Source organism: Lutra lutra, chromosome 12 (assembly GCF_902655055.1).
Source record: "Lutra lutra chromosome 12, mLutLut1.2, whole genome shotgun sequence".
NCBI classification, from domain to species: domain Eukaryota; kingdom Metazoa; phylum Chordata; class Mammalia; order Carnivora; family Mustelidae; genus Lutra; species Lutra lutra.
Genome location: NC_062289.1, coordinates 51,103,456 through 51,127,454, shown reverse-complemented (window position 1 = coordinate 51,127,454; position 23,999 = coordinate 51,103,456). Strand labels below are relative to the sequence as shown.

Below are 23,999 nucleotides of genomic sequence, written 5' to 3'. Positions count from 1 at the left end.
GTATTGCATCATAGCCCATCTGAACCGAATCAGGATTCTAGGAATTTACACAGCTGTGCTGATGAGTGGCTGGATACTGTGGAAAGATTATCTGAAAATTATGGAAGTGTCTATGTGTTAGGGTGTTGAAGATCATCGGAGGTTGTTGTTGTGGAGAAAAGACCACAGACTCTTTACAGTATGTCTTTAACTGTTTACCAAAGAGCCATGCCTTCAGGAGGACAGGGGCAGGAGAGAATCTACCAACCAGAGCTGGGTAACTATGTCATCTGAGGTTTCTTTTGGATACTTAAGATATAACACAAGATTCCCTGGCACCTCACACATTTTCTTTTTTTTTTTTTTTTTTAAGACTTTATTTATTTATTTGACAGATAGAGATCACAGTAGGCAGAGAGGCAGGCAGAGAGAGAGAGGAGGAAGCAGGCTCCCTGCCGAGCAGAGAGCCCGATGCAGGGCTCGATCCCAGAACCCTGAGATCATGACCTAGAGCCGAAGGCAGAGGCTTAACCCTCTGAGCCACCCAGGTGCCCCTACACATTTTCATATAATTTTGAGATCTTTAGGAGAGGGAGCTCCTTGTACTTATAAGTAAACAAATTTGGGGCACCTGGTGGCTCAGTCAGTTGAACATTTGGCTCTTGATTTCAGCTCAGGTCATGAGCTCATGGGTTGTGGCATAGAGCCCCATGTGGGGCTCCTTGTTTGGTGGGGAGTCCGCTTGAAATATTCTCTCCCTCTGCCCCTTCCCACACTCACACGCTTGTGTGCGCTTTCACTTTCTCTCAAAATAAATAAATCTTTAAAAAAAATTTTGCAGTAACATGCATTGGGAAAGTGATTCAAGATAACATTTTGACAACAAAGGGAGTCACAGTCAACGAGATGTAGTATACACTTGAGGGCTGCCTGAGTGGGTCAGTCAGTTAAGCACCCAAATCTTGATTTCAGCTCAGGTCATGATCTCAGGGTTGTGAGATTAAGCCCCATGTCCTAAGATCTCTTTCTTCCTCTCCCTTTGCCCCTCCCCACCAGTCTCTCTCTTCCTCTAAAAAAACAAACAAACAAAAAGATATGGTATACATTTAAGAAGAGTTTGAATATTCTTTTAAAATGTCTTCACTGGCAACTTCAGAGTTGTTAACTTTTACAATAGTAAGAAAAATATACATATTGTAATGACGGGGGAAGAAGATGGTGATTGCCTCATGATTTAGGCAAGAAGAATTCTACAAAGGATACTTATTTCTTCTTTTAGAGAGTACCACCCAGGAAAAAAGATTTTCATGGAAGAAAGGTGAAACTTCATGTAAAATAGAATCACATGGGAAAGGAAAAAGTACAACTATATTCACAGATGATGTGATCTTGTATACAGAAAGTCCTAAAGAGTACAAATACACAGAAAACTATAAAAACTAATAAACAATTCAGCAGAATGCAAGATCAGCATTGTATTTCTATCCAGTATGAACAAACCAAAAATGAAATTAAGAAAATAATTGCATTCACAATTGCATTAAAAAGAATGAATTGCTTATGAAAAAAATTTAAATGGAAGATTTATATACTGTAAACTAAAAAACATCTTTGAAAAAAATTAAAGATTTAAATAAATGGAAAGACATCTTGATGGATTGGAAGACTTAATATTGTTCAGATGGCAGTACTCCACAAGTTGATCTATAGATTTAATATAATTCCTATCAAATTCCCTGCTGAATTTCCTCTCTACAGACATTGATAAACTGATCCCAAAACTTATGAAATACAAGGGATATAGCCAAATAGCTATAACAGAATAGCCAAAACAACTCTGAAAACAAAAAAAACAGGGATGCCTGGGTGACTCACTTGGTTAAGCATCTGCCTTCTGCTCAGGTCATGATCCTGGGGTACCAGGATGGAGTCCCATATCAGGCTCCCTGCTTGACAGGAAGTCTGCTACTCCCTCTGGCCCTCACACCCTTACTGCTCTCTCTCTCTCTCTCTCATTCTCTGTCTCTCAAATAAGTAAGTAAAATCTTTAAAAAACAAACAAACAAAAATAAAAACAAAACAAAACAAAACAAAAAAACCCTAAAGTTGGACCTCTCACACTTGCCAAAACTTCCTACAAAGCACAACAGTTAAGACAGTGTAGCATGGGCATAGGATAGACATATAGATCAATGGAATCGAACTGAGAGTTGAAATAAACCCTATTTGCTGTTAATAAATTTTTAATAAGGATCCCAAGATAATTCTGTGAGGGAAAAAACAGTCTTTTTAAGAAGTAGAACTGAGACAACTGAATATCCACTGCAAAAGAGAGAAACTGGATTCCCGCCTCACACCATAAAAAAATGAACACATGGACTAAATATGTAAGTCTTATAGGTGAAACACGTGTAAATCTATGTGACCTTGGGTTAGGCAATGGCTTCTTTTTTTAAAAAAAAATTTATTTGAGACAGAGCAAGTGAGGTGAGTGGGGGGAAGGACAGAGGGAGAGGGAGAGAATCTCAAGCAGACTCCCCACTGAGCACAGAGCCTCATGTAGGGCTCTGTCTCATGACCTGAGATCATAACCTAAGATCAAAACCTGAGCTGAAATCAAGAGTCAGATGCTTAATGGACTGAGCCACCCAGAAACCTCAGCAATGGCTTCTTAGATGTAGCATCAAAATACAAAAAAGAAGAAACAGATAAGTTAGACTTCATTGAAATGAAAAATTTTCATACTTCAAAGGGCACCATTCCAAAAGTAAAAAGGCAGCATGTGGGAATGGGAAAAAATATTAATAGATAATATATCTGATAAGGGTTTAGTATCTAGAATATATAAAGGACTCTTACAACTCAATGATAAAAAGACAAATAACAAAATTAAAGTATGGGCAAAGGATTTGAGTAGACATTTCTCCAAAGGAGATACACAAACGTTCACATGGTAAGTGAAAAAAAAAGTGTCCAACGGCAAGAGAGAAGTTTTGTGTTTTTTTTTTTTAAGATTTTATTTATTTGAAAGAGCGAGAGAGTGAGTGAGAGAGAATGAATGGGGTGGGGGCGCCTGGGTGGCTCAGTGAGTTAAAGCCTCTGCCTTCGGCTCAGGTCATGATTTCAGGGTCCTAGGATCGAGCCCCGCATTGGGCTCTCTGCTCAGCAGGGAGCCTGCTTCCCTTCCTCTCTCTCTGCCTGCCTCTGCCTACTTGTGATCTCCGTCTGTCAAATAAATAAATAAATAATCTTAAAGAAAATAAAAAAGAGAGAGAGAATGAATGGGGTGGGGAGGGACAGAAGCAGACTCTCCTCTGAGCAGGAAGTCCACTGCTGCTGTGGGGCTGGATCCAGGACCCCAGGATCACCTCCTGAGCCGAAGGCAGATGCTTCATGGCCTGACCCACCCAGATGCCCAAGAACAACCTTTCATTTATAAGCACATGTCAAGCCTCCACTTTGGTCATGTTTGCCAATGCCTCATTCACTAAGGACAGACCCATGGCCAAGCCAGATTTATGGACTGGAAAAATAAAAAAATATATATAATAAATATAAAATATAAAATAAAATCTCTCTTGCTGGAAGTAACCACAAATTACTGTGATAATTTTGTTTTTAATCTGCTATACATACATCCCCTTCTGCCTAGGAGAGTTCCCAGTTTATGCCTATTGTTCTTAAGTAATTGTTTATATACCCACATCACTTTCAAAAGAGATCTAGTTTAACCGACAATTATATGGTCTTATATAACAAAATGGGCAGAAGACAGAAGTTCCTTGGTATAAATCCATGTGCCTATCACTTATATTAAGAAATGAAATATTACCTAAACAGATGAAGCCCCCCACTGTGCCCCTCCCACATCAAAAGCCCTCTCTGTCCTCTCAAAGGGAAACTACTATTTTGAATTTGGGTGTATATATGCAGTACTAGTAATTGATATGGGAGAAGAGGAAAAGAGTCACAGCAAATATGTTTAAAATCAAGACCAAAAATGTATGGTAACTAGTGGGAAAACAAAAAAGATTTATGATGTCTTGGAAAATATTTATCAAATATAATATTTATTTATTATAAGATTTATAAGATCTTATATCTATAATTGTAGCTATGTGCTCTTAGAACAAGGGAAGAATCAAACGCTGATTGAAGAGGCAAAATTATTGTTTGGCAAAATGTAGAAGAGTTGTTTGTAATAGCAAAACATGGAAGCAACTTAAATAGACTTCAGGGGAATGGATACATTGTGATATGCCCACACAGACTAACGGAGCAGTGAATTAATGAATTAGAACATGTATTCACATGGCTAAATCTTACTAACTATACTGTGACAAGCCAAGTTGCCAAAGAACAGCTAAGCAATAATATTTTACATTGTTAAGAAAAATTACCCCAAATTTGGAAATAGGGGCAGAAGAATGGCTGCATTCTTTTCAACGTTATATACAGCATTGTCCAAGAGACCCATCCAAAGCCTCTTTGATTCGCTAGGAAATGATCTTTTGTTGGGTTTACCATTTACTGGTGCTCAGGGCCAAATTCTGTGTGCTTAGATGAACATTCTAAATTGAAAAGTTGCAAGTGTTTTTTGTCCAGTAGAGATATAAATTATTTTGGTCAAATAGAAAACATCACTGCAAAACTTACTGTTTTATTGCCCGTTAGAAGAGTAACTAGTTTTATATTTAATTTTGCAATCTAACTTCCACGTTCTATCTTTGACTATAAATTCTCCAGTCTTGGGGCACCTGGTGGTTCAGTGGGTTGAGCCTCTGCCTTCGGCTCAGGTCATGATCTCAGGGTCCTGGGATCGAGCCCTGCATAGGGCTCTCTGCTCAGCGGGGAGCCTGCTTCCCCCCCTCTCTCTGCCTGCCTCTCTGTCTACTTGCGATTTCTCTCTCTGTCAAGTAAATAAATAAAATCTTTAAAAAAAAATAATAAATAAATACATAAATTCTCCAGTCTCTCCTATACTCCTTAGAAACAGCTTTAACACTTTGCGGATTCCCTCATTAATAGGATAAATTCATCTTGACACATGCTCATTTTATATTTGTATGAGTCATAGTTTTAAACTTAAAAATCATGCTTTAATAATATAAAATTAAGAACATGCAAAACATTGCTATGTGTGTTGTGTGTGTTGTATATACATGTGATAACAGTATAAAGAAAAGTAAAGGAATAATAAACACTAAATTCAAAGTAATTTTCCTTTCTGGGGGGATAAGAAGATATGATCTGGAAGGAACACAGAGGGGGCTTCATCTCTTTGGGTAATGTTTTCTTTCTTTCTTTGACAGACAGAGATCACAAGGCTTTAACCCACTGAGCCACCCAGGCACCCCAATGTTTTATTTCTGAATCCAGTTGTAGGCATGTGGGTTTTTGTTCTTTTATCCTCTATACCGTTATAACAAAATGCATTTTATAATGAAAGCTTTGAGTTGTGTGGGAACGCAATAGAGCCTCCTTTCTTTGATGTTCTAACTATGCAGCTGCCAATTCACGTTTCATGCCTTCTGTGTTATCCAATGTGCACTGTAGCTAACGCAGTACAATGTATATTGATTATCCAAGGCATTTGTACTATATTATCTGATTTCTTCCATATTTTTTCCAGTTGTATTGATCAATAATTGACATATTACGGAGTTTAAGCTGTACAGTGTGATGCTCTGATTTACATATATTGTGAAATAATTATTGCAATAGGCTTAGCTAATATCCATCATGTCATAGAGATAAAACAGAAAGAAAACAAAATTTCTCCTTGTGATGAGAATTTAGGATCTACTTTGTTACCAACTTTCCCGTACGTCACACAGCAGTGTTAGCGAGAGTCATCAGGCCGTAGCCTACCTGCTTCAAACCTCTTTATCTTAGAACTGGAAGCTTGTCCCTCGTGACCGCCTTCCTCTGATTCCCTCTCCCCATCCTCTGTATGATTTTATGAAAGGAAGAGATTAGTCGTCAAAGCTTTTAACTGGATGAAAGGAAGGTAATGATATGTAGATGGGATGTTTGAGTGGGACTGTTTTTGTAAGTGATCAGGGTATTTGTGCGTATTTTTCTCTTATAAGAACTTCTGTTTCTGCATGCAACCTTGTAACCATGACTTTTTGTCAACCTTTATTGTACAGTGACTAATATAACACAATAAAAACTAAAAAAAAAAGCAAAACCCTAAATAATGAAAATCATTAGTATCGTAGACATTTCATGTAATCTGCAAAACACCCGTGTAAAATAGACACATTCTTTCCATTCTCCTTGTGATGAAACAGAGGTGCAGAGTCACTGAATCAGTAATTCAGGAGAAATAACAAAAAGGCCCAGTTTATACTCAGCCTTCTGGCTTTTCAGCAACTCCTTCGGGACTTTAGCGAGGTAAAAAGCAGAAGCATGGGAATCAAAATCTCTTGGCTTTTGTGAGAAAATGTGTTGGGGGGTGGCCATGGTGGGTGGGAGGAGTGACTTTAGTTACCCTTTAGGGAAAGGAGATGAATGGAGGGAAGGAGAGGGGATAGGGAGGAGCCAGGGGAGAGAAGGATTTCTCACTTCTCTTGGCCAGGTCTGAGAGGAGAAAGTCTATGTGGTTTCTGAGGAGGAGCCACTTTACATACTTAAATACTAATTAGTAATTAACCCACCAACTGGAAAGAGTTAATACCACTTAAAAAAAAAACACTCACTTGGCTAATAATTTGTTTATATAATGGGAGGATTGCTTCCATTGGGGGGCTTGCTTTTTCCTTGCAGTAAGAAGAAAGGAGCGCCCTAATTTGCTCCTACCTTCTCTTTTGCACACATTTAACCATAAAAAATGTCACAGCAGCAATGATGAAATATTAAATAAGAGAAAAGGCGAGTTGGCCTACTTTTGAATAATAAAAGTTTATAAACCTACACTGAGCACCCCCAAACAGCAATAAGCATGCAAAAAAAAGTGCTTGAAGGAAAGTAGATGAACCCATGATGCTTGTAAAAGTGAGATTTTGGCCTCTGACCAGAATAGCATTGAAACGCTGGAAAATAATAAGTATTCACCTTCCCACAGGTAATCCTGACATTTTTGGCATCTGGCACGAAACTGGAAACATTCTGACAAATTCTGGCCAAGTTCTCCACACAGTCCTCTGTCCTGCACAGGTGACACCTTTGAATTCAGACTTCCGTGGTTAGAATCTGCAGGTAACATAGTGTTTGCACATTAATGTCATTAGAGTCTGTACTTTTTCTTTAAGATTTTATGTATTTATTTAACACACACAGAGAGAGAAAGAGAGAGATCACAAGTAGGCAGAGAGGCAGGCAGAGAGAGAGGGGGAAGCAGGCTCCCTGCTAAGCAGAGAGCCCCATGTGGGGCTCGATCCTGGGACCCTGAGATCATGACCTGAGCCAAAGGCAGAGGCCTAACCCTCTGAGCCAGCCATGCGCTCCTAGAGTCTGTATTTTAAAGGCGTGGACATGATGTCATTTCTTTCTCTCACCAGTTCTTTCAAAATCTTTCTGTATTCCATCATAGGAGAGCATATAGTGGCAACCATTTGCTAGGACAATTTGACATCTATTAAAAATTGCTTATATTCTTTGATCCAACAATCACATTACTATGATTATTTGTATATGTCCCTCCTCCCCCCAAAAAGATTAATGCATATAATTTTTATTTTCTGGAAGGAATCATGAAGAATCTTTTGGAAGAGATAACTGGTGGGGTGAGAGAAGGCAGCTTTCATTTGTTCTATATTTGAATTATTTTAAGTTTAGTGTCATTATTATTTCTGATGTCAATGGATTAAATAAGGGATTGTGGGCCACTTTTCTCTTTGGATTTTTTTCTATTTAAAAATTTTCTGAGGAGTCCATCCCATTTACAATTGCGCCCAAAACTATAAGATACCTAGGAATAAACCTAACCAAAGAGACTAAGAATCTATACCCAGAAAACTATAAAGTACTCATGAAAGAAATTGAGGAAGACACAAAGAAATGGAAAAATGTTCCATGCTCCTGGATTGGAAGAATAAATATTGTGAAAATGTCTATGCTACCTAAAGCAATCTACACATTTAATGCAATTCCTATCAAAGTACCATCCATTTTTTTCAAAGAAATGGAACAAATAATCCTAAAATTTATATGGAACCAGAAAAGACCTCGAATAGCCAAAGGAATATTGAAAAAGAAAGCCAAAGTTGGTGGCATCACAATTCCGGACTTCAAGCTCTATTACAAAGCCGTCATCATCAAGACAGCATGGTACTGGCACAAAAACAGACACACAGATCAATGGAACAGAATAGAGAGCCCAGAAATGGACCCTCAACTCTATGGTCAACTCATCTTCGACAAAGCAGGAAAGAATGTCCAATGGAAAAAAGACAGCCTCTTCAATAAATGGTGTTGGGAAAATTGGACAGCCACATGCAGAAAAATGAAATTGGATCATTTCCTTACACCACACACGAAAATAGACTCAAAATGGATGAAGGATCTCAATGTGAGAAAGGAATCCATCAAAATCCTCGAGGAGAACACAGGCAGCAACCTCTTCGACGTCAGCCGCAGCAACATCTTCCTAGGAACATCACCAAAGGCAAGGGAAGCAAGGGCAAAAATGAACTTTTGGGATTTTATCAAGATCAAAAGCTTTTGCACAGCAAAGGAAACAGTTAAAAAAACCAAAAGACAACTGACAGAATGGGAGAAGATATTTGCAAATGACATATCAGATAAAGGGCTAGTGTCCAAAATCTATAAAGAACTTAGCAAACTCAACACCCAAAGAACAAATAATCCAATCAAGAAATGGGCAGAGGACATGAACAGACATTTCTGCAAAGAAGACATCCAGATGGCCAACAGACACATGAAAAAGTGCTCCATATCACTCGGCATCAGGGAAATACAAATCAAAACCACCATGAGATATCACCTCACACCAGTCAGAATGGCTAAAATTAACAAGTCAGGAAATGACAGATGCTGGCGAGGATGCGGAGAAAGGGGAACCCTCCTACACTGTTGGTGGGAATGCAAGCTGGTGCAACCACTCTGGAAAACAGCATGGAGGTTCCTCAAAATGTTGAAAATAGAACTACCCTATGACCCTGCAATTGCACTGCTGGGTATTTACCCTAAAGATACAAACGTAGTGATCCGAAGGGGCACATGCACCCGAATGTTTATAGCAGCAATGTCTACAATAGCCAAACTATGGAAAGAACCTAGATGTCCATCTACAGACGAATGGATAAAGAAGATGTGGTATATATACACAATGGAATACTATGCAGCCATCAAAAGAAAGGAAATCTTGCCATTTGCGACAACGTGGATGGAACTAGAGGGTATCATGCTTAGCGAAATAAGTCAATCGGAGAAAGACAACTATCATATGATCTCCCTGATATGAGGGAGAGGTGATGCAACATGGGGGGTCGAGGGGGTAGGAGAAGAGTAAATGAAACAAGATGGGATTGGGAGGGAGACAAACCATAAGTGACTCTTAATCTCACAAAACAAACTGAGGGTTGATGGGGGGAGGGGGTTGGGAGAGGGGGTGGGGTTATGGATATTGGGGAGGGTATGTGCTATGGTGAGTGTTGTGAAGTGTGTAAACCTGGCGATTCGCAGATCTGTACCCTTGGGGATAAAAATATATGTTTATAAAGCTGTAAAAAAAAAAAAAAAAAAAAAGAAAGGATGAATCCCCAAGTTTTGTAGCAACATGGACGGGACTGGAAGAGATTATGCTGAGTGAAATAAGTCAAGCAGAGAGAGTCAATTATCATATGGTTTCACTTATTTGTGGAGCATAACAAATAGCATGGAGGACAAGGGGAGATGGAGAGGAGAAGGGAGTTGAGGGAAATTGGAAGGGGAGGTGAACCATGAGAGACTATAGACTCTGAAAAACGATCTGAGAATTTTGAAGGGGTGGGGGGTGGGAGGTTGGGGGCACCAGGTGGTGGGTATTGTAGAGGGCACGGATTGCATGGAGCACTGGGTGTGGTGCAAAAAATAATGAATACTGTTATGCTGAAAAAAATAAAATAATTAAAAAAAAAATTTTCTGATACTTATTTCAATTTTTTAAAGCTATAATTGGGAAGTACACTGGAGTTTCAGTGATATTGGTAATGTCTGTTTCTAAAGCTGGGTGGTAGGCATTTCCTTTCTTACTATTCCTTTTGTATTTCATATGTATAATGTTATGGTTGATGGGTCAAAGATTTGGGAAAACATCTAAAGCTGATCAACTTTTGAGAGACCCTTTTCTTTTTCTGGAAGAATTAATTCATATGAAAAAATTATGTTGTAAAAAAAGTCTGTCCAACAGAAAATTGACACTTCTCAGTGTCAATATTTCACATTTATTAGGATACATTTATTATTAATTTACCACATTTTAAAATGAAACATTTCATTTTGAGATGAATTGTGATGTCTGCTGCTTAAAAACCTGAGGCCCTGGTTAGATCATGTGGTGTGTAAGGCAGCCATCTCCTTTGGTTGACTACAAAGTTGTGGCCTCCCAACTGCCTTCCAGAACCATCCCTGTGGAATTGGTGGCATCCCCTGTCACCACCCCCCCCCCCTCAGAGTTCCTGTGAGGAGTTCTGCTACAGAGCTTATCTCTAGCTTTATGTACTATTTGCTCTCTTATCCTCTCTGTTAGACTCCCCCCTCCCCCCACTGAGGGAAGGAATTTGGTCCTGTCATTTGAAATCATGCTGTTCTTCTGTACCTTCTTCTGTCATTTTGCTCACCATATGGTAATGGAGATAATGTAATTGCCCAGTGATCTGTTTTCCTTTCTCTGGACTGAGCTCCTGAAAGTCAGGGGCTGTGTTATAATCATTGTCTTATTCTCAGCATCTTGATCAATATCTGGTATGTAGATCAGGGATGACAAATTCCAGGGCCATCTGATACTAATTTCTCATCCTGTGACATGGCAGTAACCCATCCCAGAACCTCCAGACCCCTCTAGGCAGCTCCTTCTGGTGCCATCACTCATATCAACCATCTACTCTCCCAACCTGCCTCTGTCTCCCCACCCCCACTCATAGGGAAAATTAAAGTCAGCAAATGCTCTCTAAGGTTGGATTAGAACTCATATCTCCTGGTGTCTGGCAATGTACCAAGCTACTACATCACACAGTTTTATTGAACATAATCTTATCTATCCTTTCCAGGAATTTATAAGGCAAGAGAGGACAACTACAAGAGCTATTTTACTCTTTCAACAGATTCAGGAATTGAGGTTTAGAGAGATCAAAGTAGGAAAGAAATTCTCCCATATGAAGACTAAAATGAAACCATACTAAATAAAAAGATTGAAAACCAAAATATTTTAGATTTTTTTTTTCTAAGTAAGCTCCAGGCCCATCATGGGGCCCAACACAAGACATGACTCACAACCCTGAGAGCAAGACCTTAGCTGAGATCAAGAGTTGGATTCTTAACCAACTAAGCTACCCGGGTGTCCCAATGTTTCATATTTTTACTATTACTTCTTTTCTTTTAACGGTGTTCATTATTCAATTTTAGCTATTTTTCTAATTTTAGCTCTTAGGACAATCTTGATAAATGAAGCCCATCCATGAGGGTTGTCAGAAAACACAGCGATCACTCAGTCACTACTGGGCATTGTAACTGACAGGAGGCTTGTATTAGTTCCCTGTTACTGTTGTAACAGATTACCACAAATTTAGTAGCTTGGAATGACACCAGTGGTTTTCTGGTTCTATAGGTCAAAAGTTTGAAATGGGTCTCACTGGCCTAAAATCAAGATGTTGCCCACGATTTTCTTTTCTGGAGGCTCTAGGGGAGAATCTGTTTCTTTGCCTTTCCAATTTCTAGAGGCCAACTAGAAGCCGTGGCTCTTGGGCCCCTTCCTCCTCCTGCAAAGCCAGCAAAGTAGGGCCAAGTCCTTCTCATCTCTATAGATTCTATTCTGCCTCCCTCTTCCACTTCTAAGAATCCCTGTAGCCACATGGATAATTCAGAATAATTTCCCTATTTTAAGGTCAGCTGACAAGCAACCTCAATACCATCTACAAACTTACTTTCCCCTTGTCATGGAACACAACATATTCACAGGTCCTGAGGATTAGGGTGTAGATATCTATGGGCAGCTAATAATCTGTCTACACAGGGCAAAGCTCAAAATGTCCTCTCTTTAGGCATATTTTCCAGGAGTGTTAGGTTTATGGTTCACCTAGAAAAGTAACAGAAACCGCTTGCAAATACCCTAGAGCCCTTGTCTGACTCTTCTTGATAAATAGTCCACAGTTGCTCATCGGAGAAGAGAGTGTCTCCTCTGCGGAGCTACCTGGGCACTGAACGGTTAGGGGAGGGATAGCAGAGGAAAAAGAGTATAAGGGTGAGACATGGGCTTTTTTGTTTTTGTTTTTCCTATTTGTATTTACATTCCCTTTGCATGACAGGGCACTCTGATATGTGGGTCTCCTTCAAGGTGGAGGCTGTGCAGAGGGCCAGCTGAGCCGGGACTGGTTCTGGGCTGTGAGAATGGGGAGGAAGCTGGGGCAGAACTGGTGGAAACCTGCATTATTAGTCCGTGGGGTGGGAGGGAATTGCAATGACTAGGAAGTTATTTCGATTTCAAAGTGAATGAATCACTCTACATTCCTGTGCATGTTTGAATGCAGCAACCCACATATAAGGTTGTACGCAATGTGAAAGATGGGGGTCATTATTTTGTTCTAATGAACACATTTTGAATATTATCCCTCAACAATTGCCATCTGTTTAAAAGTTCAGGCAAAAATAATTTAATATCACCCCAGCATTGATCTATTTAGTCTACTGCATTGATGCTTTTCCTGAATATTGGAAACCTTAGAATAGAATACCAGAGAAAACATCTGACTTACAAGAAAGTCTTCCAGACCCTGAAATAGAACCCAAAAAGGATTCCAGTAATGATGGCTGTTCTCTGCTCAGGAAACAATGGTACGGGAAGGATGTCATGTGTTGTTTTTTGGCTTCAGTTTCTGGTACTGTGAGGTAGGTCCCTTCTGTATAGAGACCAGTGGTGCAATGTCATGGTAATTTTGAGAATTTCATTCAGATGTTGCCAGGTACAGCTGATATAATTAGGGGAAATAGCTAGAAGGAGCCCATTTCCTTCTACATACAAAAAGCTGTGAGTTGGGGCACCTGGTGGCTCAGTGGGTTAAAGCCTCTGCCTTTGGCTCAGGTTATGATCCCAGGGTCCTGGGATCGAGCCCCACATTGGGCTCTCTGCTCAGCAGGGAGCCTGCTTCTCTTCCTCTCTCTTTGCCTACTTGTGATCTCTGTCTGTCAAATAAATAAATAAATAAAATCTTTTTTAAAAAAAAAAGCTGTGAGTAATTAATATATACAACTTGGAGAGTTTGGAGAGAAGTATAAACCCATGAAACCATCAGCACAGTCTATGCTGTAAACCTATCCATCACTTCCAAAAATGTTCTCCTGCCATCTTATTATTATCATCATCATCATTATTAAGAATGCTTAACGTAAGACCTACATTTCTTGGGAAATTTTTAAGTATGCAGTACTGTGTTTGTAACGATAGGCACTATCCTGCACAGTTGGACTTCTAAGTTTAGGACTTACTCATCTTGCATAACAGGAACTTTGTACTCTCTGACCAATACCTCCTCATTCTCCCTCCACTCAGCTCCCAGCAACCCCATTCTACTCTCTGCTGCCATGACTTTGACTAGTTTAGATTCCTCATATAAGTGGTATCATATAGCATCTGTCCTTCTGTGTGGGGCTTGTTTCAGTCGGCATAATGTCCTCCAGGTTCATTCACGTTGTTACAAATGGCAGGATTTCTAGAGGGAGCCCACATTATTTTTCATGTCAGAGGGGAGCATTCTTTCCCGTGGGCTTATGGTCCATAAGACATAAGTCTAAGGAAATGTACATCCTACCTTGGCCCCCCAAGCAGCTCTCATTTCTGAAATGCTGTTTCCCAGCCACTCCACAGAAGCCCAAGGAAGCTATCTCCTTCTGCCTGAGGACACACAGCAGCATATGCTTCCAATGTGGAATATCTTGGGGGCATGTTTGGCATTGGTAGAAGGCAATTCTTATCCTTTACTGATATTCTGGTTTCTGTAGTTTTGGGTTTGTCAGTGAGCATCTTCTGTGATTTTATGCATAAATGTTACGATTTAAGGGATTATGGCAGTAAGACTCGGAGGAGGCTGTGGAGAGCACTCAGCGTGACCTGGTTCATACGGGACACCAGGCTCCTAACCAGACTGAGAGTGGAGGAGTCTAGACTGATTTTAAAGAAACCCCCTGATGTTCAAGCAGAAAAGAGCTCAGCATATCTACATGACTTTCAATAAAGGAGGCAACTGTTCTGTTCCACTTCTCACGCTGCTAACATTTTCTTTCTCAGCTTTGAAAATTTGCTTTAAAAAGAGATACCAGCCCCTCAGGACTCTTGACAAAGATGGAGGAGGGATGGTGTTTGGCAGACTTCAAAGCTTCCTCTAAGAGGCTCTGAAACTGATACCCCATAAATTGTCACTCTCAGAAACACTGAACAATGACTTAGAAATGTCTACTATTTCCATAAGTAAACAAAGCTTGACCTTAGTATTGACATTTAAGTAAAGCTCGGCTTTTAATACTTGCCTTTGCCTTGTTTTGGTAAATCCTCTATTGTATTCAGGGTCTCCGTGATTGTTGTGCTGATACTGTGATAAATAGAGAGACTGAAATTATAAAACAGCTGGAAGAAGCTGGGAATGTCCCAGCTTTGCACGGGATCCGCTGTTGCCCTTGGCTCTTGGGATAAAGCTGGAAGAAAGTTAGGCTGCGTTAAGTCCGTATCTGACATGAAATATGATTGAAAATTCTGGTCAAATTCTTGCTGCATCTGTTTGAAGACGTTAAGACTTCTGTTAAAGAGAAATCTCACATCCACAGTCAGCTGGCTGAACACATTCTCTATTTGAGCCATTTGTGCATCTTCCTCAATGAACTTTTCACCCACAGGGAGATCTTTTTCATTATCCTCATGAAAAGGAAACAGGTATTGATATATCTTCCTGAAAAACTGTTCGACCTATGGGGTGGAGGACAAAAATGGAATAAGAAATTAATTTCCTTTCTGGATCATTTCTTTTTTTTTTAAATCGATTTTATTTTATTCTAAATGGAAAAAAAATTGACATGGACCATTTCTTATTGTAGATTTTAAAGTCAATTTACACTGGTCATTCTAAATCAAAAATAATTCTGGGCAAGCTAGGAAATGGTGACTCCCCTTAAGATAATTTATTAACACTCTTGTATCTTTGACTTTGATTGTGGAAAGAGGATCTGACATTCTTCTCAAGGCCTAAAAAGGCCAAATTTTCAGTATTGCTGACAAGCCACACCTGATATACTGGCAGTGGTTGGGATGCCGTGGTCTAAGTGGAACAGTCTAGGTTTTCCCAAAACTCTGAAAAAGGCTCTTGTCTTTCACCTCTGTCTTAGGGTTGGGCTGGAGGTTGGTTTGTTTCATTCAGTGGAGTGTCATTAGTGACTTTATGGTTTCTTCTTTCTTGTCTCATAAATTAGTCCATGAAAAGGAAAAGATAAACACATTCATGCTATATTATAGATGCCTGATAGAGTTAAATAGGTTACTTAGGGACGGTTATATATTAGTAGTGATCAAAGCCTTCCCTGGTTATTGTCAAAGAAATGAAGCTCTAATTGTAGAATTTTTACACTCAGTGGAAAAATTTTTCAGCAGTCACACCATGCTCTCCATCTATATGGTGCCTAATTTCGTGCCAGACCACAGTTGCCCTTATATGGTAGTGATGTGGCATGTTGACTGTTATGGAGCATACCAACTAACATCAGAACACTAGCATCCCAGTCCTGTTCAAAGAATTCTCCAGGAACTCTTAGATTACTCGTGCCTTCCTCAAAAAGTAATCTGGGTTGATTGTCTGCCCCTCGGTCTGCCAGCTTCTATTTCCCTGAATCCATCCACAAACACAAACCTTAAAGCCCCATGAAAGTTTATAAAATCACACAACTGGCATAGTCAGGAATGGTTCCCAAATCTCCTGCCTTCCAGCCAGTGCTCAGTCCACCATATTCTGGTATAGTGGAGAGTGACTGGGGCTATAAAAACAGAGCAGATGCAATTAACAGTGGAGGCAAATTAACTTGGCAAATGAATTGTCCTAGGGGTTGCTCCCTCTATAATTGGGTATGGCACTGCCAAGTCAGGAACATCCTCTAATTAGTGCATGCTCTGATATGGAGACAGAGATTTCATTGCCTTTCATATTGAGCTCACTTCTTGAAAGGAAGAGAAATTCAGGCCAATACAATAGGAGCCTGCCATGGGGCAGAACTCATCCTATTCAGGTCACCACCCTCTGTGATTCCCTCTGCCCAGATGATAGCCAAACGGAACAAAAAGAAAACATGCCAGTCCTACGAGACTTGTGTAGGTATGGCTAAAGAGGACGTGAACTTGTGCATATGTGTGTATTTCCAGAAGAGGGCAAGCCTATCGAAAGAGAGATTCAGGAGGCTGAAAATGTCTTCAAATGTTTTGCCTCCAGGGGAAAAAATTCAAGCAGGTTGAAATCAGAGACTATGATACTATTATTCAGAATTCAATTCAGCATTTATTAGATACCTACAATGCTTACATGAAGACAGATAACATATTATGGTCCCTGGCCTCAAAGAGCTTACAATCGAGTGGGAACATGTTCACAAATAACAAGAGGCAGGAAGATTCAGAATATTGCTAACAGAGACACATACAATGTCATTATAGGGAGAGACAAACACTGAATGGCTATTTGATCTGATAAGTTGAATGTACGTAGGGGGTTCATACATAAGCAAGCATGAACGTTAGATTCTAGATTGTAAAAGGCTAATATCAGGTCAGGCATCTCTATTCTAAATAGTAAAATAAATTAATTTTTAAGAATTAAACTGGAGTAGGTACTTTCTGAATTCTGAAACCTTGAGCTCTATTTTTCCCTTACCGTATTTTTCACAGAGGCCCAACTAGGTTGGCAGGTTGTATAAAATCTCATGCAGTCTTGCATGAGGCAAGTCTTGCATTCATCCCAGGAGCCTGTCAAAGAAACCTGACATAGGCTTTCTTCTTCTTCCAGATGTTCCTGCACTTCATTCATGAGTTTCAGGGCTTCCTAATTAAAAAGAGAAACAAACATCCTATTTTCATCTCATAATTCTCTGTGTGTACCATAGCTGATTTTTTAAAATATGCATATTCTGATGTACTTCTTCATTCATTCTTCAGGCCCCTGGCTGCTGGCAGAGCTTGAATCTGCCTTTCTGTTTGATTAAGAAACGAGCACTGTTTGATCCCTACTAGGGACTGCAAATCTTCTCCATCTATCCATTCGTGCATTCAATACCTATTTCTTGGGTACTCGCGAAGGGACAGACATTACATTAGATGTGGGTGAACCATGACATGGTCCGTCTCTGGGGGACGACTATAATTTACTTGTGTGCTTGTCTGTCTCTACATCTAGTTCTTGGAAGACGTGGAAAGTGGGCTTTAAAGTTTATAGAGCTTACAAATGTATTTCCCTTATTTATGCTGCCTTTAATTTTTGTATGTGCTTAAACATTGCACGAAAGTACAACTCTTGTATATCAAATCAAATCTGCCCAGCAAGTTACACTTTAATTGCAGAGATGTTGTGTTATGGGGGCAGAGGTGGGGGCACGGTGGTGGTGGTGGTGGGGCGATCTTTCTTCTCATCTGTATTCCAAGTGCTCCCCCTCGTGGTGCCTTGCTGAATGTGTCCAAGTCCCGCTCTGGGTGATACGGAATCTGGCAGAAGGGACACCTGCCTCTGAGAATTTCAACCCTGCCCCAGGACCTCCCTCAAGGCCAGCACCCCTGCCTAGACCCCTGACCTCCTTGCATGTGTGGACTTTTTTTTAAAGGAAATTTTTTAGGATTTTATTTTTTTTATTTGACAGAGAGAGAGGGAGAGAGAGAGAACACAAGCAGGGATAGCAGCAGGCAGGGTTGGGAATAGCAGGCTCCTCGCTGAGTGGGGAACCTGATGCAGGGCTTGATCCCAGGACCCCGGGATCATGACTTGAGCCAAAGGCAGATGCCCAACCAACTGAGCCACCCAGGTGCCCCCCACATGTGGACTTCTGAAGACTGGCTCCCTTCAAGCCTGAGACCTAGTTCAGGGGACTGACAAGGTATAATGGATTCCTTCATCACCCAGTCTCAGGGCTAACAGTGACTCCCTTAAGTGAAAAACACACGAGGGAGCAAAGTTCATGTACTTAAAACCAATTTAGTATGCATTTTTACCTAATGGAAAAGAAAAAGAAATTACCCTTCCCTGTCATTAACATGCCAAAGAACCATGTGAGCACCGAGAATCTTTTGAGGATTTTTCTTATCTTCTTGGGCATTGCAGAACAATTTTGGATGCCTACATCTTCTCAAGAAAGTTACCCCACCATGGGAGGAAACAATACTGCCCACATTTCCTAAGTCAGTCCCAGTTTTAAATATCCTCTTCATTGTCACCATAAACCAAAACCCTACTATTTCCGATTCTAAACTACACTTGCTGTGTACCTTTGGGCAAATTACTTAACATCTCTGAGCCTCAATATCTTCCTTAGCAAATAGGAATAGCAATAGGATTTGCCTCTTAAGGCTTTGTATTAAGTGAGATAAGCAAGCAAGCTACCTAGTATGTTATTATCTGTTTCCTTCCACTCGCCTCCAAGAGCACAACAAATACCAGTCACCAAATCACCTGTCCCAAGTTTTGGTAGTGAAATGTTGTGGTGGAGGAAGATCTCTGGTTTAGGAATGCCCTGCCCATTCCTTTTGTTTCCCCCCTAGATGTCCCACCCACTGACTCTTCCTGTAGTTTACAGTGTGTCAAAGTCCCATATAAATTTGGTGTGAGGTTCAAATCACTTTATGCCCCACGCCCTGGGCTTCCCACTTTTAGTTAGTTTCAGATGTTCTCAATAAGTATCAGTAGGGAGGGGCTGTGGAGGGGTCCATGATGACACTGGGTCCCCTTAGGGTAGGTGGTGCTCTGTGCTGGGAGACTGGGGGCACCAATCTCATATTTGCTAAGTCATAATTTATCTAAAGTATCCTTTATCCTCACTTTAAAGTAATTTTAGGGAGGGAGACTCAGAGTTAAACGGGTTTTTCCATTTTTAAGTAGACTTTTTGAGTGTCCACACCTTAACTGACCTGACATTTGCTTAGCTGACCCACCCCTAACTGGAGCATTCTTTTTATAGTTTTATACCCTTGGCTTTTGGGGAGGCTGGGGAAAGGGAGAAAAACAAAGCCACTGGGTCCCAGAGACAGACAAGCGCTGTCCGCTGACTTTCTCCCCAGTCATTCATTACAGTGCTGGATTACCACGTTCATGAACATCATGAGCCTCAGTTTCCTTAGCTGTAAAGTGAAAGTAATGGGTTACACAGATGTTGGAAGGATTACATGTGATACTGTGTTTTTTTAAAGGGGCTTTAAATGCTATCAAGTGTCATTATTCCCAGGGACAGCTCACAAGCCCACTGAGGAAGAATCCAGCTCTGGGGGCTTCCACAATTTCCTCATAAGGAGCTACTTTCAGTTTTCTTAGATCTTTTGCTTGCTGCCCAAAGGGAGGAGGGCTTGCAGCTGTTAATCAGGTGACCTCCTTTCTTTGCAAGGGACCCTATGTGACAAGGGGTGTGGCCACAACATCAACCAGTCTGGTGACAGCCTCATAGATAACATTGGGGTCAGACTGTCACACAGCCCTGCTCCAAAGGCTTAAGGGATGGCCAGAGGCCACCGTGCTCAGAAACAAAGAATTCCAGCAACTCCCTGCAGTTTGGGGGCCCCTAATTCACATGTAGGGGGAAATATGAAAACTTCCATTTTTATGTTTTAACATAAAAATTGATGGTAGGGGGAGGAGACATGGGGCGTTGTTCAATGGGTATAGAGTTTCGGTTTTGCCAGAGGGGAGGGTTTCTGGAGCTTGGTTGCACAGTGGTATGTAGGTACTTAACACTATTGAACTATAACACATAAAAATGGTTAAGATGGTTGATGTGATGTTATGTGTATTTTACCACACCTACAACTTTTTAAAGATAAAATTTAAAAGTAATTGACTCTCAAGTTAAAATTTAAAATATTTTCCAAATTATTTCTGTTATAGTTTTGATTTATTCTTTAAGGGTAACGTTGGAAAATAATTTTAAAAAATAATTGAAGTGTTTTGAATGTTATGTTCAATGTTAATGGTATTAAACTGGGAGCCATGCAATGTTCATAATTTAGAAACATTTTAAGGTTTGTACTGTAATATATGAACAATTTTTAACAGTCCCTGTTGACATTTGGATGTATAATCGACCCTTGAAAACATGGGTTTGAATGCATAGGTCCACTTACATGTGGATTTTTTTCGATAAATACAGACAATACTGTAAATGTATTTTCTCTTCTCAATGATATCCTTAATATTCTCTCCTTTATTGTAGGAATACAGTGTATAAGGGAAATAACACACAAAACGTGTTATTTGACTATGTTATTGGTAAGGCTTCTGTCAATAGTAGGCTATTAGTAATTCAGTTTGGGGGAAGTTAAAAGTTACATGCAGATTTTTGACTAGAGGTCAGCACCCCTTTCCCCTGCATTGTTCAAGAGTCAACTGTAATGTGTATTTCCCTTTGCTAAGGTACATAGTTTGAACTGCAGCGATTAACCAGAGGCCTTTGAATAAAGAAATGGATTAGGCTGAGGTACTATTTAGTATACACTAGGACTGTCTTGTGGTGCCATCGCATGTCACCAACTGCTCAGTAGGACCCTGGGGAAGTGGGGCCCTCCACGTTCCAGGAGCATAGGCACCGGTTCCCTTTCTCTTTATTCCCTTGAAGCTGATTGCAATGAATTGCCAATTTAAGAGGATGCAGGTAAAAAGATCCTTTTATTATCTAGTTTTAACTAGACTAGCCTTCACTAAATGGACAAGTGGTTTTAAAAGATTCCAGAAAAAAAAATATCTAGCAGATTTAAAAATATGAATAATTTCAGCTCAGATAGACAAGAAGCAAATGGCAGAGCTGATACTTCTTCATTATAAGCGCTTTTTTGGTCACGTGACAAAGTAAAACTGTGGTCTAATTAGATCTGGGAATCGGCTAAAAAATTTCAGAATATGGGGCACCTGGGTGACTCAGTGGGTTAGACCTCTGCCTTCAGCTCAGGTCATGATTTCAGGGTCCTGGGATTGAGCCCCTCATTAGGCTTTCTCCTCAGCGGGGACCCTGCTTCCTCCTCTCTCTCTGCCTGCCTTTCTGCCTACTTGTGATCTCTCTCTGTGTCAAATAATTAAATAAAATCTCTTTAAAAATTCCAGAGGGGCGCCTGGGTGGCTCAGTGGGTTAAAGCCTCTGCCTTCGGCTCAGGTCATGATCCCAGGGTCCTGGGATCAAGCCCCACATCGGGTTCTCTGCTGGGCAGAGGGCCTGCTTCTCCCTTCTCTCTGCTTGCCTCTCTGTCTACTTGTGATCTCTCTCTCTCTCTGTCAAATAATTAAATAAATAAATTTAAAAAAACAAACAAAAAAACAAACCTTTGGAAACCACAGAACTAGCCAGAAATTTCTGTGACACTTTTTTTTTTTTTTTAAGATTTTATTTATTTATTTGACAGAGAGAAATCACAAGTAGGCAGAGAGACAGGCAGAGAGAGAGAGAGGGAAGCAGGTTCCCTGCTGAGCAGAGAGCCCGATGCGGGCCTCGATCCCAGGACTCTGAGATCATGACCTGAGCCGAAGGCAGCGGCTTAACCCACTGAGCCACCCAGGCGCCCTCTGTGACACTTTTGAATCAATGTCCCAAGTCAGAAGGAACTAAGATAAAGTCTTTTTAAGAAACTAGCACTTCCCTAACAGACAAATCCCCCAAATTCCTGGATTTGGAGTCCTGCAAAGGTCTACTCTGCCAGGACTGTGTTCTTAAGAAATTTGAAATTTCCTCAAACTTTTCCTCTACTGAGAGCTGCTGTCCAAAAGATCCATTATTAGAGGAAAGAAGTAATTTATCAATTGCACTAAGAAATGCAATATTTATGGTCTAGCTATATTTAAGAACAGGTGTTATTCTCAATTACTGTACCTGCTTTTCTTCTCTGCATTTCTTCAGGGTTTTCATCAGATTGGTATGTTCCTCCTCTCTTCTTTCCATCATGATTTTCATCTGCTTCATACCAATCAAAGCCTTCTTCACCTCTTCTTCTACATCTATGTCTCCAGCCTCAGAAAAACCTAAAAGAGACATTGTAGTTTTTTCCTTTGAGATCTGATTAGATTACAGTGTATCAGAATTACAATGAATTCACCAACTTTTCACCTCAGACTTTTACCACATCAGACTCTGAAAGCAGATGACAACAAATCAGCTGTCAGCTGCTCCATGGACACAGCTGCCACATAGAGGATACCTTCTATTCCTTGCTTCTGAACTAGATGAGTCAGAGTTCACTTAACCTCATTCTTGTCATTTTCCTCAGGGCCTTTTTCCATGTATCCTTTTTTTCCCTTTCACTTAAAACTCAAGTGTGTTATATTAGAAAAATATTGAAATCTTCTTCACAGACTATTTATGTTAAATGCCCAACTGGGAACCTCAAACACAGTGAACAATTTCCTGTTCTTTCAGCTTTAATTGCCTCTCCAGGAGGCATCAAACCTAGAAAGTATCTCATATAATGCAAGATTCTTTAATAACCTACTGGACATCTCTTACACAACTTTAATAAGCCTGTAGTGGGCATGAAATTCATTATCATTCTCTCTCTGCAGTAGTCAATGTGGCTTCCAAAGGAGCTTATGCTTGCTTCCAAATTTAATATTACACATCCCTAAAGCGACATTTTAACTAATATATTTTTCTAAGTGTTCAATACTCAAAGCATGTACTATCAAGCAAAGGTCACAAGTTAAGGAGCATAGACCAACCAGATTCGATGTCATTATAACCCGTTCTTCCACTATGTCAAGAATAACTACACAGATTACTTTAATTGTTTAAATTTTTCAAGTGCTAGAAAAGAATTTCACTGTTCATTAAAACTGTGCTTAGAGGACACCAAACATCTGGACGATACCAAGAAATGCAGTCCAAAAGTTGGCAAGTTTTATCTGTATGATAGCAAACATCTGGATATGTGAACCTTCTCAGATACTCGACTGGAATTTTCTATTTTTATTCCAGATGTTTGGCGTCATGTCTACCTGGTTTAAGTGCCTAGAGAACATCTCACTGTGAAATTAGAAGGCCGAAATGAATACAGTTATCTCTCCACTGTAAATCACCGCAAATGCCAGCAGGACATGCAAACAGGCAAACAGGACACAGCACAGATAAAGAAACCAAACTTACCCTTCAGGTTTCCATGGATATCGGTTTTGTCCTTCCAAGTAGGCGCACAGTGACAATCTTTCAACCATAGCAGATACACAATAAACACCAAGAGTGATGGCTTCATGTTCCTGCTGTTACTGCAAAGGAAAAATAAACCTGTACCAAATGCCTTCAATTAGGTTCGTTTTCGCCAGCATCAATTGAAAACACATGGTGACCCAAAGCATTTTTCTGTCAATTTTTCTTTATGACTTTAGACAAGTTATGCTAATATGCCCAAGACATAAGGAGACTTGGAATATAAATTTTAAAAAAGACAACCTAAGTCCCTACTTTGTTTACATTCTTTATGACAGCTAAATAAGATCATCGTCTGAAGTATTTGAACTTCAAGATAACGAATAGTATGGATCATAGCCCCATAGAATTCATACCTCATTTTATGTTCTTGTCAATAGTAAACATCCTGAAGCACAGAATTAGTTAAAATTCTGAGAGTTCAAGCAAGTTTTTACCTAGGTAAAAATAGCCTCACA

At 40.1% G+C, this 23,999-nt stretch overlaps 1 protein-coding gene across 1 annotated transcript in view; it reads right to left on the bottom strand.

Moving 5' to 3' along the window:
- The window catches only part of CLUL1 (clusterin like 1), a 28,123-nt gene extending 4,527 nt beyond the window's left edge, over positions 1-23,596 (bottom strand). The window contains exons 1-5 of the mRNA XM_047697310.1: positions 23,482-23,596; positions 22,216-22,364; positions 17,043-17,210; positions 14,665-15,097; positions 7,039-7,176 (exon numbers count right to left, since the gene is read on the bottom strand). Of these exons, the coding sequence (XP_047553266.1) occupies positions 7,039-7,176; positions 14,665-15,097; positions 17,043-17,210; positions 22,216-22,364; positions 23,482-23,587 (994 nt within the window). The 5' untranslated portion in view covers positions 23,588-23,596. The remainder of the gene's footprint in view (positions 1-7,038; positions 7,177-14,664; positions 15,098-17,042; positions 17,211-22,215; positions 22,365-23,481) is intronic.
- Between the last annotated feature and the right edge of the window lie 403 nt (positions 23,597-23,999).